The sequence below is a fragment of the Nerophis lumbriciformis genome, linkage group LG07, assembly GCF_033978685.3.
Source record: "Nerophis lumbriciformis linkage group LG07, RoL_Nlum_v2.1, whole genome shotgun sequence".
Classification (NCBI taxonomy): domain Eukaryota; kingdom Metazoa; phylum Chordata; class Actinopteri; order Syngnathiformes; family Syngnathidae; genus Nerophis; species Nerophis lumbriciformis.
Window position 1 is genome coordinate 45140001 of NC_084554.2, and position 15645 is coordinate 45155645.

General features: G+C 33.8%; 1 protein-coding gene across 1 annotated transcript in view; it reads right to left on the bottom strand.

Annotated features, from left to right (window-relative positions):
* tmprss7 (transmembrane serine protease 7) overlaps positions 1-9830 on the bottom strand; it is a 32153-nt gene extending 22323 nt beyond the window's left edge. Inside the window, exons 1-6 of the mRNA XM_061966006.2 lie at positions 9700-9830; positions 7942-8009; positions 7686-7879; positions 7570-7605; positions 4544-4772; positions 4345-4469 (exon numbers count right to left, since the gene is read on the bottom strand). Coding sequence (XP_061821990.2) covers positions 4345-4469; positions 4544-4772; positions 7570-7605; positions 7686-7879; positions 7942-8009; positions 9700-9792 — 745 coding nt within the window. The 5' untranslated portion in view covers positions 9793-9830. The remainder of the gene's footprint in view (positions 1-4344; positions 4470-4543; positions 4773-7569; positions 7606-7685; positions 7880-7941; positions 8010-9699) is intronic.
* Positions 9831-15645: the final 5815 nt, after the last annotated feature.

Below are 15645 nucleotides of genomic sequence, written 5' to 3' on the forward strand. Positions count from 1 at the left end.
AACCAGGGTGAGCCCCACCCCTTTCATGAGCGCACTACGCGCGGAGTGACCCCTGTTACGCGCCCCCGGCAACAGGGGTGGCAAGCAGGTAAGCTGCGCGGGCGGAGCGCGCGGAGTGACCCATGTTACGAGCCCCCGGCCACGGGGGTGGCGGGCAGGTAAGCTGCTTACCTGCTGCGCGTGACGCCGGCCGCGGCGAAAGCGGACGAGGCGGGGTGTCGGTGCGGTGGGCGCGGTAGTGACCCTGGACGTGCGTCGGGCCCTTCTCGCGGATCGCCTCAGCTACGGCTCCCGGTGGGGCCCTCTCGGGGGAAGGGGCCTCGGTCCCGGACCCCGGCGAGGCGTCCCTTCTCCGCTCCGTAAAAGTGTCCATCTCTTCTTTTTTTTTCTTCTGTTGTGGCATATGCAGCAGGTGCCTGCTCGTTTTTCGTATGTGGGTAACAACATTTAACTATGTATATATATTTCCGAATTGGTTTAACTGCCACCCGCAGTTAACGCGTTATTTTTTTTTATTCAGTAATTTAGTTACCGTTACTACATGATGCGTTACTGCGTTATTTTACGTTACTTTTGATGTAGTATCGGCTAGAAACAGAAGCGCTGCGGTGTCTTTCTTCTGAATCTTCCTCTGTCACAAGCCGGAGAGAAGAAAAGAGGCGCGGTCTATGTGTGTGTGGGGGGGGTGGGGGGGGGCGGGGAGGGGAGGTTTGATCCGCGGTTTGATATATGAAACAAAAAAAAAAGTTGTTGGCACGTTCAGTCCACACACAGCGTGGTCATGGCGAGCGCAATAACGGAGGAGCTTGAACGCCCCGCGCCATTGAATCGGTGTGTTTATAAGTGCAGATTCGGTTGTGCAAAACGAGGGTTTTAAACACATGCTGAACGTGCTTGAACCACGTTACGACATCCCGTCGCGCACCCACTTCAGCAATAAGATTGTGCCAGATCTTTATGAGCAGGAGAAGAAAAAAGTTGTGGATGAACTATCCCGAGCATCATCTGTTGCGCTCATGACAGACGGGTGGACATCCAGGGGAACTATAAGCGCTCACTTCATCACAGCAGACTGGGAGATGAGAAGACACGCCCCCTCTACGAGAGTCACCTTGCGCAGGTACTGACACAAGCAGTGGAGGACTGGAAGATAAAGATATCCCAGTCACACGTGATAATGCCAAAAATCAAATAATTACAGAGAATGAGGCAGGACTGGGACCACAGATAGGTGCTTTGCACATGTAGTGAATTTGTCATCACAGAAGGGAATCTCAGTCAATAGGATGGAGCGCCTCCTTGGGAGGATCAGGAAGGTTTCTTACTTCCACCCAAGCACAACAGCTGCTCATGTGCTTAAGACAAAGCAAGAAATGCTAAAGCTGCCTGCTCATACATGATGTCCCAACGAGGTGGAACTCCACTTATGATATGTTGGAGCAGCAGGCAGCTATATACTCTGCATTGACCCACAACACCCTGAAGACAAATGTCACCCTGTCTGATGATGATGTGAGAGTGGCAGATGAGGTCCTCTAGGTGCTTAAACCCCTCAAAAGTGTTACATCTCTACTTAGCACTGAAACTTCACCATCTGTGTCAATGATCCTGCCACTGAAAACAAGGATTCTACAATCCATGGCTCCAAGTGTGGAAGACAGCAGCATCACTCCAGATGTCAGCCTTTATTTCACGACCTATGTTTCAAGGAAGATGATGTTTCTTCTTATGTTGCACTTAAACTTGTTTTTTATTAATGGTCATTGGTCCAAGTTTAAAGAAAGGAGGAATGCCTTTTTATGTTGCACTGTTTTTCATTAATTATGTTAAAAGGAAAATAAAAATGCATGTCAAGTTGATCAACAGATTGTATTATTCTCCAGTGCAATAACAGTACTGAAATGAAGGCAAAAAGGGCATTAATGGGAGCTTTAAAAAAAAAAGAAGAAAAAAAGAAGTAACTAAATAGTTACTTTTCACAGTAACGCATTACTTTTTGGTGTAAGTAACTGAGTTACTTTTGAAATAAAGTAACTAGTAACTGTAACTAGTTACTGGTTTTCAGTAACTAACCCAACACTGCACTTACATACATACACAAACACGTGTATATATAGATACATACACACACACACACACACACACACACACACACACACACACACACACACACACACACACACACACACACACACACACACACACACATAAATACATATATATATATATACTGTATATATATATGTATATATATATATATATATATATATATACATACATACACTTACATACACACACGTGTATATATAGATACATACACATATATATACACACACACATATATGTATATACACACACGTATATATATATATATATACATATATATATATATACATACAGTATATACACACACACACACATATATATGTATATACACACGTATATATATATATATATATACATACAGTATATACACACACACACACATATATGTATATACACACGTATATACACACGTATATATATATATATATATACATACATACATACAGTATATATATATATACACACACACACACACACACACACACACACACACACACACATATATATATATATATATATATATATATATACACACACACATACATACAGTATATATATATATATATATATATATATATATATATATATATATATATACATACGCTTGTATACATACTGTATATAAATACACATATATATACACACACACACACATGTATATATATATATATATATATATATATATATATATATATATATATATATATATATATATATATATATATATATATATATATATATATATATATATATATATATATATATATATATATATGTATGTATGTATGTATGTATGTATGTATGTATGTATGTATGTATGTATATATATATACAGGGCCGGCCCGTGGCATAGGCCGTATAGGCAAATGCTAAGGGCGCCGTCCATCAGGGGGCGCCACGCCAGTGCCACAAATGTTGGAGAAAAAAAAAAAGAAAAAAAAGTTGGTACTATTATTTCTAAATACAAAAAATAATCCCACGTTAATTAAAATGCAAAGTAAAGCCTATTTAATAGAAATATTATTTGTTACAACATTACGACCCCCCCCCCCCCCCCCCCCCTCCCGCGCACGGTGCGCCCCCTCCCTTCCCGTATCATGACTCTTTTTGGAAGTCACCACATCACAAAATTCAACACAAGATGTCAAAACGGCCAAAACTGTCAGGTGCCCAAGGAAGAAAAAAGAGAAAAGAAGAGGAGTAGAAACGAGAAAAGACAGAGGTAGCAGGTAGGTAACGTTAGCCTACATTAAATTATTTGTCTGTTACAGAATGTGATAGTAACCTGGCTTTTTAGCATTAAGCTAATGTTACATGATTCGGCAATTGCTAATCAATAAATAGCTAGTTCTGTTTTAACGTCGGGTTAATATTGTGGAGTGGGCTAAATTGTTATGGAAAATAATAATGTAACGTTAGGTAATTACAGTACTCCCACCTTACATTCCTCAGGGACATTTGTATTAGATCTTTTAAGCAGGTGTTTTTTGTTTACATTGTTATTGCCTTCTGGTTAGCTAATGTTTGCCCTGCAGGTAATAGTCACTTGTCCACCCCTTTATATATTAGGTATAGTTGTAAGTAAAAAAAAAGGTCAAAGACAAAGCTATTCGGTTTCTTGAGAGTATATACACTTCACTGACGATGTGGGGGGGCGCCACCTAAAATCTTGCCTAGGGCGCCAGATTGGTTAGGGCCGGGCCTGTATATATATATATATATATATATATATATATATATATATATATACATATATATATATATAAACATACATACATATACATATATATATACACATACATACATATATATATACACAGACATACATACATACATACATACTGTACATATACCGGTACATACGTTTTAATTTTCCTGAGGGAACTCTCCTGAAGGAATCAATAAAGTACTATCTATCTATCTACGTACACACCTTTTGATTTTTCAGTATGTGGGCCTTAGTTGAGAACATTTAGACAGCCTGATTTAGATGATTACATTTGCTAAAAAAAAGTCTGATGAGGTCTAATTATGAAATGTTTGTATATATTTGTTTGAGGTAGTCTTTTAAACTGTATGGAATGAATGCATCAGATGAATGTGCAGGACACTTTAGTAAAATAAATCATTTTACAGCTCATCTAATTCTATTTATGTTATTTCCCAGCGACATGAAAGGCATTAATTTGGTGGAATGGCTGGCGTGTGAAAAATGGGGCGTGTTATCATGTGACATACCTTCCTGTGCCACGGCCTCAAAATGTCCCGTGAAGCTCTTGTGCCCACTGGTCATGGTGAGGGACAGCAGCATGACGTTGGAAGTAGACACCAGGGAGACCACGCCGGACAGCGACTCACACATCCTAAGAGCGCACGCGTCGCGTCGTGTGATTTGTCGGACGGTCGCAGCCGAGGGCCGCGTGGTCACGCTACTCACCTGTGCAGGACACGCCCCCTCATGGGCAGCAGGGCGTCGTACACCGTCAGGGCGTCGTTCACGCAGTCGCTGGACTCGATCCGGAGTGAGTCGACGGTCAGACGGATGAGGAACCCGGCCACGGCGGTGAGCTTCACGTGGCATCGCACGCCGCCCCACGAGGAGAAGACGTTCAGAGGGACGCTCGCGCCGGGAAGGTTGGCGTAGAGTTTGTCCACGCACTGAGAGCCTGGAGGCATCAAATTAGCAGATTAAACATCATTATTCATCAGTTTAAAACATGCATAGATTTGTGATTCTCAAACAAAGCGGGCTCCATCTAGTGGTACGCCAAAGAATCACTTCATTTAATATTCAAACAGTGTGACTGTTCAAACTGTGTGTAATGTTACAGTGGCCAAATGTATTAAATACACTTGTTAATTTAACCTCTGCCTTGTTTTTAATGAACACTTGGGCCTACTACGCTACTGTATTATAATGTTGGTCATTATGGTGGTACTTGGAGAGCAAGTGTTTTCTGAGGTAGTACTCGGTGAACAAAATTTGAGAACCACTGATCTAGGTCAACTTCAGATCAAAATTAGCTACAGGCATCAAATGGTCTTCAGGACACACCTCTGGTCTAGAGATTTAGGTATTGAAAGTAAAAATAATACATATTGATTTAGGACTTATTTTTAACACTTTTATGAGTGGGGGCCTTTTGGATCCCTAAGAATTTTAGTGGGATTTTTTTTTTTACTTTAATTGCTCAAAAAAATAACAATGAACCAAAATCAAAGTTATAAATTATTAACATATTTAAGGCTATAATTACATCAAATATCCCACTTAGAATTTTTTTTTTTTTTTTTTTTTTTTTTAAATAAAAAATTGCAAATGTTGTGTTTTTTGCATTACAAAGAGAGTTTTGGGGAAACAAAGGGAAAACATACCAAAATATCTGAAGTTGATCAATAGATATTTAAGTTTTGAAAGTAAAAATAAATAATAAATATATGACTTATTTGACTGGGACCCTTTTGGTCCCCAGGACTTTTAGTGTGATTTTTTTAAAACTGTAATTGCTCAAAGTATAAAAATGAACCAAATTCAATGTTGTTATGAATTATCGACCTATTTAATGATACAATTACATCAAAAATTCCACTTTGAAAATGTTGCATATTTTGTGTTTTTCCTATTAAAAAAGAGATTTGAAAAAAGAGCAAACATAAAAAATGTTTTAACTGTCAACGGATGGATCTGAAATTGAATGGCAGATATTTAGGTGTTGAAAGTAAAAAATAATATTAAAATATGGCTTATTTGACTGGGACCCTTTTGGGTCCCCAGGACCTCGAGTGTTTTTTTGGGGTTTTTTTAACTATAATTGCTCAAAAAATAATAATGAACCAAAATCAATGCAATTATGAATTATTGCTCGGGATCTTTCTGTGTGGAGTTTGCGTGTTCTCCCCGTGACTGCGTGGGTTCCCTCCGGGTACTCCGGCTTCCTCCCACCTCCAAAGACATGCACCTGGGGATAGGTTGATTGGCAACACTAAATGGGCCCTAGTGTGTGAATGTTGTCTGTCTATCTGTGTTGGCCCTGCGATGAGGTGGCGACTTGTCCAGGGTGTACCCCGCCTTCCGCCCATGTGCAGCTGAGATAGGCTCCAGCGCCCCCGCGACCCCAAAGGGAATAAGCGGTAGAAAATGGATGGATGGATGACCCATTTAAGGCTACAATTACATAAAATATTCCACTTTGAAAATTTTTGGGAAGAAAATATTACATATTTTGTGTTTTTCATATTAAAAAGAGTAAAAAAAAAAAGGTTGTACACATTAAAAACAAAAAATATGTCAACCAATATGATCAATAGATCTTTAAGTATTGAAAGTAAAATCAAATAAATATATGACTTATTTGACTGGGACCCTTTTGGTCCCCAGGACATTTAGTGTGATATTTTTTCAACTGTAATTGCTCAAAGTATAATAATCAACCAAAATCAATGTTGTTATGAATTACTGACCTATTTAATAAAACAATTACATCAAAAATTCCAATTTGAAAATGTTGCCTATTTCGTGGTTTCCTATTAAAAAAGACATTTGAAAAAAACAGCAAACATAAACATTTTTTAAACTGTCAACGGATGGATCTGAAATTGATTGGCAGATATTTAGGTGTTGAAAGTAAAAACATAATACTAAAATATGGCTTATTTGACTGGGACCCTTTTGGGTCCCCAAGACCTCAGGTGTGTTTTTTGTTTTTTTCTAAACTGTAATTGCTCAAAAAATAATAATGAACCAAAAACAATGCTGTTATGAATTATTGACCCATTTAAGGCTAAAATTACATAAAATATTCCACTTTGAAAATTGTTGGGAAGAAAATATTGCATATTTTGTGTTTTTATATTAAAAAGAGTAAAAAAAACAAGGTTGTATACATTAAAAACATAAAAAATATGTCAACCGATATGATCAATAGATATTTAAGTTTTGAAAGTAAAAATAAATAAATATATGACTTATTTGACTGGGACCCTTTTGGGTCCCAGGACATTTAGTGTGATTTTTTTTTAAACTGTAATTGCTCAAAGTATAATAATGAACCAAAATCAATGTTGTTGTGAATTATTGATCTATTAAACGATACAATTACAAACAGTAGGAATTGGAACCATATGGCCCCATTCCTGGGTGGCAGGGGTTTAATTATTTTGCAATGCAGTCTTCTGAAAACGATGGAAAGCGCCACTCTACATAGCAACTGGAATTGCCACACAACACATTTTAAGATATTCAACACTCTATTGCCCTCGTTCGGCTAAAGTGGATAGTGCACTCTCCCAATTCGTCATGTTTCATGTGTCAGGTAAACAACAAAGAATGGGGACATATGAACCCCCTTCCTACTGTACATATGCATGGAATACATATATATATATATATATATTTAAGGGAAATTAATCCACGGCAACCCAGTGGTTAATCTAAGTAAAAATGTGAATATTTGTGTTTTCTACCTGCAGCATTGGACGTGTAATCTGAGCGCAGAACAGCTGCGAAAAAACAAAAAACAGGTCAGATAAAAAAAAAAAAAAAAAAAAAAAAGATACTTTGAGTCCTCAAGGCGAGCCACCATTAATGAGGATGGAGTCTATGTCCACAGGTAGTCCCAGCAGGTAGCCCACAGAGGATCGGTTCTTGAGGCTGTTGTGCACGGAGTCCTTGAGGATGACGCCCACACATTCCTCACACACCGCCGGGCTCCTGAGTTGCGGCACCACAAAGACCATCCAGAAGTGCACCAGCACGCCTCCTTTGTTGTTGGTACTGAGCCAAACGACACGTTACAAACACAGTTGTTATCAACCATTAATTACAATGAAGTCTACCTGAGGTCGGAGATGGTGGCGTGCTTGTACAGGCGGGCCACCGAGGACATCTTGTACACGCTGCTCACCTGCAACACAAAACCACCACAGTATACTGTGCATATTGTACTTGACTCACTAGACCAGGGGTGTCTAAACTATGGCCCTCTTCAAACTTGGCCCGCGAGACGTCGTGAGTTTAATAAGGAATCTGGCTGAAGGGAGATTTTAATTCACTTTTAAAAGTCAATTTATATGCTGCTACTTTGTCACCATCTTGTGGACAGAATGAATAATTTAGGCCAATGATCATTTATCACGCTTTGAATGAAACCAGGCGCAGCATTTACTTATATGACCGGATGCAAACAACCTTCAATAGTCGTGGTGCAAAAAAACAAAAGATTCAAAATCGAACCATCAAAAAATGCCAACAGACATGGTCATACATAACACAATTTAGCACAATTTGTGGATATTATAACAAACCTCCATGCACCATAAAAAAAAAAACTGAATTACACCTATGTCGTTGTGGCTTGTGCAGCCCTTTAAGACATTTGTGATAAAGGTCTATATAAGTAAACTTTCATTGATTTATTTAAATCCATTACAAAGCATGATGGAAAAAATGCAAAACACTATCACTGCACTTATCGATGTTTGGCACATTTTAGCTGCTTACAAAACTTTAAAAGGAGGTTGTCATGGAAGTAAACAAGGTAGGAGTCCAACTCTCACATACTCTTAATATCCAATTGTATAAATCACTAATTATATATTCATTAAATATATATACACACACACACACACACACACACACATATATATCTATATATATATGCACACTGTATACACGTATACAAAAACATATATATATATATATATATATATCAATAAAACATATTTACATATATATATATATAACCATACATACTGTACATATTTAAAACATACATACATACATACACACACAAAACATATACATACATACACATACGTATATAATAGATATATATATATACATATTTAGAAATATATAAAACATACATATACGTATATAATACATATATGTATATAATACATACATATAATACATATATATGAACATATATGTATATAATAAATATATATCTATAAACATATGCGTTTATAATACATATATGTTTATAATACATATATGTTTATAATACATATATAAACATATACGTTTATAATACATATATATAAACATATATGTATACAATACGTATATATAAATATATACGTTTATAATACATATATATAAACATATTTATATGTTTATGTATATAATATATATAAACATACGTATGTAATACATACATATAAACATATGTATATAATACATATACGTATATAATACATATATAATACTTATATATAAACATATATGTATATAATACATATAAACATATGCATATATAACAAATATATATAAACCTATACATTCATAATCATATGTATGTATATAATACATATATATAAACATATACGTATATAATACATATATGTAAACATATGTATATAATATATACAAACATACATATATAATATATATATAAACATATGTATATAATACATATACGTATATAATACATATACGCATTTAATACATATATAGAATACATATATATACATACATACATGCATACATATACACACACACACACACGAAGTTGGCTTTTGGCCCTCGACCAAATTCTTATCCCAATGCTGCCCTCAGGGCAAAAAGTTTGGACAGCCCTGCGCTAGACCCACCACTTGCTGGATTTTGTTCGCCATGGAGACAAACTCGTGGGATTCGGCCTGGCGGTACTCAGGGATGAAGTCCATGTTGGCCACACGGAACATGCCGGCAAAGTAGGCGCCGCTGTTGCCTTCTCTTCGAACTGGGGACAGTTTATTAGGTACAACAAGATGTGAACAAACTGAGTTTAAAACAGTTTAATCAAAAACATTTACATTCTGCTGTTTATTGTATTTGATACTTTGTGAGATGATAAATACAGCAAATGCAATTAGTATAATAATCTATTCTTAAGTATTTGTTTATTTCATACATGCATAGTTACAATACAGTATTTGTTTCACATTCCAGAATGCCCGAAAAGGAGTAGGAAGAAGCAGAGCTACATACGGTATAACAGAAATAATTATCTTTTATATAATTGTGTATTTATTGCTTTTTCTGCACAACATTTTCGTGCAAAAATCACGTATTTACCCCATGTTTATATTTTATTTTATTATAAATTAAAAATAATTCTAATTAATACACACGTACAATTCATTATATAATTTATTGTTCAATTCATATTATACTTCTATCAGGGCTGTCAAATTATGAATATTGTTTTGTTACGATTAATCACAGGTGATTACTCGCTTGCATAATAAAAATTATGTTAAGAAAAGAGCCCAACATTTGTACACAAATGCAAAATTTTTGTCAGAATATCATTTTTTGTGATTAATCACATTAGTTACCTTGTTAATTTTGACAGCCTGAATTTGTATATTTAAATTAATATAAATATTCATATTTATTTTAAAGTATTTAAAAAAACAATAAACTAAACCCATTTAGATATATCAATATACATATTTGTAATTATTATATTTTGAAGTATCATGGATTTTCTTTAACCAAAAAAATTCAGAGTTATTGAAAATGTGTTTAATATTAGACATACATTTTTATTATATTTATACATTTAAAATTTGGTTGCATTAAGTTACATAAAAAAATAAATATTCTGTTTGAAGTTGTGCTCGTTTTTAATCTGAAAAAAAAAAAAAAGAAGTTTGTTATGTTTCAGATAAATAGGAAATACTCCAAAAATGTGTCATGTGACATATTAAAACAAAAACTTGTTCAAAACTATAAAACCCAAATTCAGCCTTCTAACATTTAAATGTATTGATTTGTTGAAAACAAGGAAAATGCAAAAACATTTTCATTTTCTTATATATATATATATAAAATTGTAAAATATATTTTAAAGTATTAACATTTTTAAACTACTAAAAACAAAACATATTTAGATATATCAATATAAATATATGTAATTTAAAGTATGTATTTTTTTTAACCATAAAAAAAATCGGAATGTCTAATAATACATTTTTATCACTATTTCATTATATTTATATTAAAATATAATACATTAAACATTGGTTGCATTGTGCTATATTTTAATAAATATTCAGTTTGAATTTATGCTTGTTTTTAATGTGAAAAACAAAAAAACAAACAGTTTGTTATGTTTCAGATAAAGATAAAGTACTCCAAAAGTGTGGTGGGTAAAAAATGTAAAGAAAAAATGGTTCGAAACTATATGGTCCAATTTCAGCCTTTTAACCTTCAAATATTAGTCAAAACAAAAAGTGCAAGGCAGACTATATAATTTATCTATTTTAAAGTATTAGTGATTTTTTTTAAACCACAAAACAAAACATTATACTTAGATATTATATTAATATAAACATTTGTTAATTTATATGATTTAAAATATTGATTTTAACCATAAAAAAATCAAATCAAAGTAAAACAAAAATTCATTATTAGATATTAGATTTTATTATATTTACATTAAAATATAGTGCATTTAAATATTCTATTTAAATTAGTGATTGTTTTTAATCTTAAAAACAACACAAATTAAAGTTTGTTGATGTTTCAGATAAATATAAAATACTCCAAAAATGTGGCGGCTGACACATTATAAGAAAAACGTGTTCAAAACTATAAGGTCCAATTTCAACCTTCTAACCTTTAAATTTATTGGTTTGTCAAAAAAAAGAAAACGCAACAAAACATTTTATTTTTTTGGCATGAGGCAGACTATATAATATAAAATGTATTTATTTAAAAATATTAACAAGTAACCAAAACATGTATACATCATATTAATATGAATATTTTTAATTAACATTAATTAAAATATTTTTTAACCATAAAAAAAATTAATTGTAATAAAAAATGTATTCAATATTAGACATTAAATTCCATGATCCATCCATCTTCTTCCGCTTATTCAATGTCGGGTCGCGGGGGCAGCAGCCTAAGCAGCATTTCATGATATTTATATAAAAATATAACATTCAAAAATGTGTTTCATTATATTATATCTAAGTAAATATTCTGTTTAAATAAGTGTTTGTTTTCAATGTAAAAAAACAACCAAATGAAAGTTAAAAATAGTCCAAAAAATGTGGCAGGTGACACATTAAAAGAAAAACTTAAACGGTAAGGCCTAATTTCAACGTTCTAACCTATAATTGAACTAATTAGTCAAAAAAAAAAAAAATAATAATTCAGAAAACATTTTTTATTGGAAGGCAGACTACATATAAAGCAAATGACATACTTACATATAAAGACCCAGAGCAGCGACCACAAGACGACCACCAGCACAAACACCACAGCTGTGATGATGACCGCCAGGTGCTGGATGCTCAGCAGGCGGGCCCACAGCCTGGCGAGGCCTTTGGGCTTGCGCCGGGTCTTCCTGAACTTCCTGCAGAGCTTCTGTAAGGTGTGGTCCACCGTGGACACCTCCACGGACACGTCTGCGACCTACAGACACAGACGCCATCAGTGGCACAATACATCTCATCTGCCCTTTTGGAGAGACAGGATGGAGAGATGGGATGCAATTCATGACGCTGAACGAACAGAGGGCCTAAATGTCACCTTCCAACTCACGGTCATTAACATCCCTGCAAAAGATGAATGGACTTCAGTGATGAGGTCATTACTCCTTGAATTACCCTGCAGTGCTCATGTATTATTCATGCAGGGTCATCATATACTGGGCAAGTGGCACTTCATCCCCAGCAAGCAGGCGATGCAAACACTCCCACAGGAGGGCCACAAGCATGGAGGGAAACTACAAACATATTTTTACAATAACTAGTCAAAGAACCATTTTCTTCTAATAGGAAAACATGATTTGCATGTATGAAAACAACTTTGTGCCACTAAAAAAAAAACAATTCCCAAGCATAAAAATTAATTTCCGAAATTAAAAAAACAATTCGCAAGTATGAAAATGTTCTGCAAATAAAAAAACAATTCACAGGTATAAAAACAATTTTCTTTAATAAAAAAACCCCAAAAAAAACAACTGATGAGGTGGCGACTTGTCCAGGGTGTACCCCGCCTTCCGCCCGAATGCAGCTGAGATAGGCTCCAGCATCCTCCGCGACCCCAAAAGGGACAAGCGGTAGAAAATGGATGGATGGAAAAAAAATAACATTCGCAAGTATTAAAATTTTCTGTAAGTAAAAAATGATTTGCAAGTATAAAAACAATTGTCAATTTTCAAACAAAAAACGATTCACGAGTATAAAGAAAATGTTCTGCAATTAAAACCAAAGTGCAAGTATGACAATTTTCTGCATGTAAAAACAATTCCAAAGTTAACATAATTTTTTTCAATTAAAAAACGATATGTAAATTAAATTACTTTCTGCAATTAAAAAAAAAAAAGATTCGCGAGCATAAAAACAAATTTCCTCAATTAAAAAACAATTCGTAAGTGTAACAATTTTTTGTGAATAAAAAGTATAAAAAATACTTTCTTCAATTAAAAAATGTTTTGTGAGTATAAAAACAATTTTCTTCAATTATAAAACCATTTTCTTTAATTAAAGAGACATTTCACAAGTATTAAAAATTTTCTGCAAGTAAAAAATAATTTGCAAGTATATAAACAATTGTCAACAATCTTTAATCAAAAAACGATTTGTGAGTATAAAAACAATTTTCTGCAATTAAAAATGAGTTGCAAGTATAACAACAATTTTCTGCAGGTAAAATAACGATTCGATAATTTTTTTCAATAAAAAAACGATACGCAACTAAGATAAGCGGAAGAAGATGGATGGATGGATGGATACGTAAATAAAACAACTTTCCACAATTAAAAAAAACGATTCGCAAGCATAAAAACAAATGTCTTCAATTAAAAAAAACAATTCGCAAGTATACCAATTTTCTGCAAATAAAACAAAGATTCGCAAGTATAAAAAATATTTTCTTCAATTAAAAAATGTTTTGCGAGTATAAAATATTTTCTCCAATTAGAAAACGATTCGCAAGTATAAAAACAAATTTCTTCAATTAAAAAAACTATTCAGAAGTATCAACATTTTTTGTAAGTAAAAAAAAAGTTTTGCAAGTATAAAAATTAATTTCTTCAATTAAAAAGATTCACAAACATAAAAACCATGCTTGCAAAAATAATGATTCAAAAGTGTAAAAAAAATGTTTTCAATCACAAAACAATTTGTGAATATAAAACAGTTTTCTTAGGTTAAAAAAATATTTGCAAGTATGGCAACAATTTTTCTGCGGGTAAAATAACTATTCCAAAGTTAACTATTTTCCAATAAAAAACGATATGCAAATAAAACATTTTTCTGCAATGAAATGATTCGCAAGTATAAAAACAATATTTTGCCATTAAAAACATTTGTAAATATTAAAAACCTTTTCTGCAATTAAAAAACAAGTTGCAAGTATAATAAAAAAATGTCTGCAGGCGAAGAAGCGATTCACAAGTAAACACTATTTTCTTCAACTAAAAAACAGATTTGAAAGTATAAAAATGATTTTCTTCAATTAAAAAAATGATTCATGGATAAAAAAAAAAACGATTTTATTAGATCAAAAAACGATTTGCAAGAATATCTATTTTCTTCAATCAAAAACGATTCGAGAGTATAAAAACAATTTTCTTCAATAAAAAAAATGTTCGCAAGTATAAAAACAATTTTCTTCAATTAAAAAAACGGTTGGCGAGTATAAAAACTAACTTATGGCAGTAATATTCCACCCTGCGCAATCAGAGCATCTGTATTACTCATTTTACAACAAAACTTAGAGGTTAATTTACAGGTTCATCTTATTTCCCCTCCTTTCAGTCCGCCATTTTAATCCCCATCCTGCTTCTTCTACTTTATTATTTTTGGCGGACGGCACCATGCGCAAACAACAGTAGCCTTGTATTGACCGATTGAGTGCGAGTGTGTAGATCGTGCAGGGTGGAATATTACTGCCAGAAGTTTTAACTTGAAGAAAATTATTTGTTCCTCGCGAATCTTCAATTGAATAAATTTGTTTTTATACTTGCACATCATTTTTTATTTGTAGAAAACTGTTTTTATACGTGTGAATCCTTTTACTTGCAGAATTGGTTTTTTTACACATTTGTTTTAATTGTAGAATTTTTTTTTTCTACTCACAAATAATTTTCAAATTAAAAATGATTGTTTTATACTTGCGAATCGTTTTTTAATTGAAGACTTTTTTTTTTTTTTACTTGCGAATCGTTTAAGTTGAATTTTTATTTTTTATTTTAACCTGCAAATCTTTTCTTTGTATTAATAATTGTATTAATTTAGGAAAATAGATTTTTTTAATGCATGAGTAAAAACTAAATATCACTCCATACACAGCATCTGTTTTAAGGAAGAGAATGTTCTTACACTGGCAGCGTCGTGTTGAGATGCGTCCACCTCGCCGCTGTCCTCCTCAGAGCCCATGACGCAGGCATCCCTCACGAGCACCTGAAAGCCTCCGACCCGTTTGCTTGGAAAAGACACATCCTGAAGTTACGAGGGAGACGCGAGCTCGGCGCCACGCGAACACAGCCAGCACGCCGCGCGTTGCGAGAAACACGACACGGGCGGAGAGGC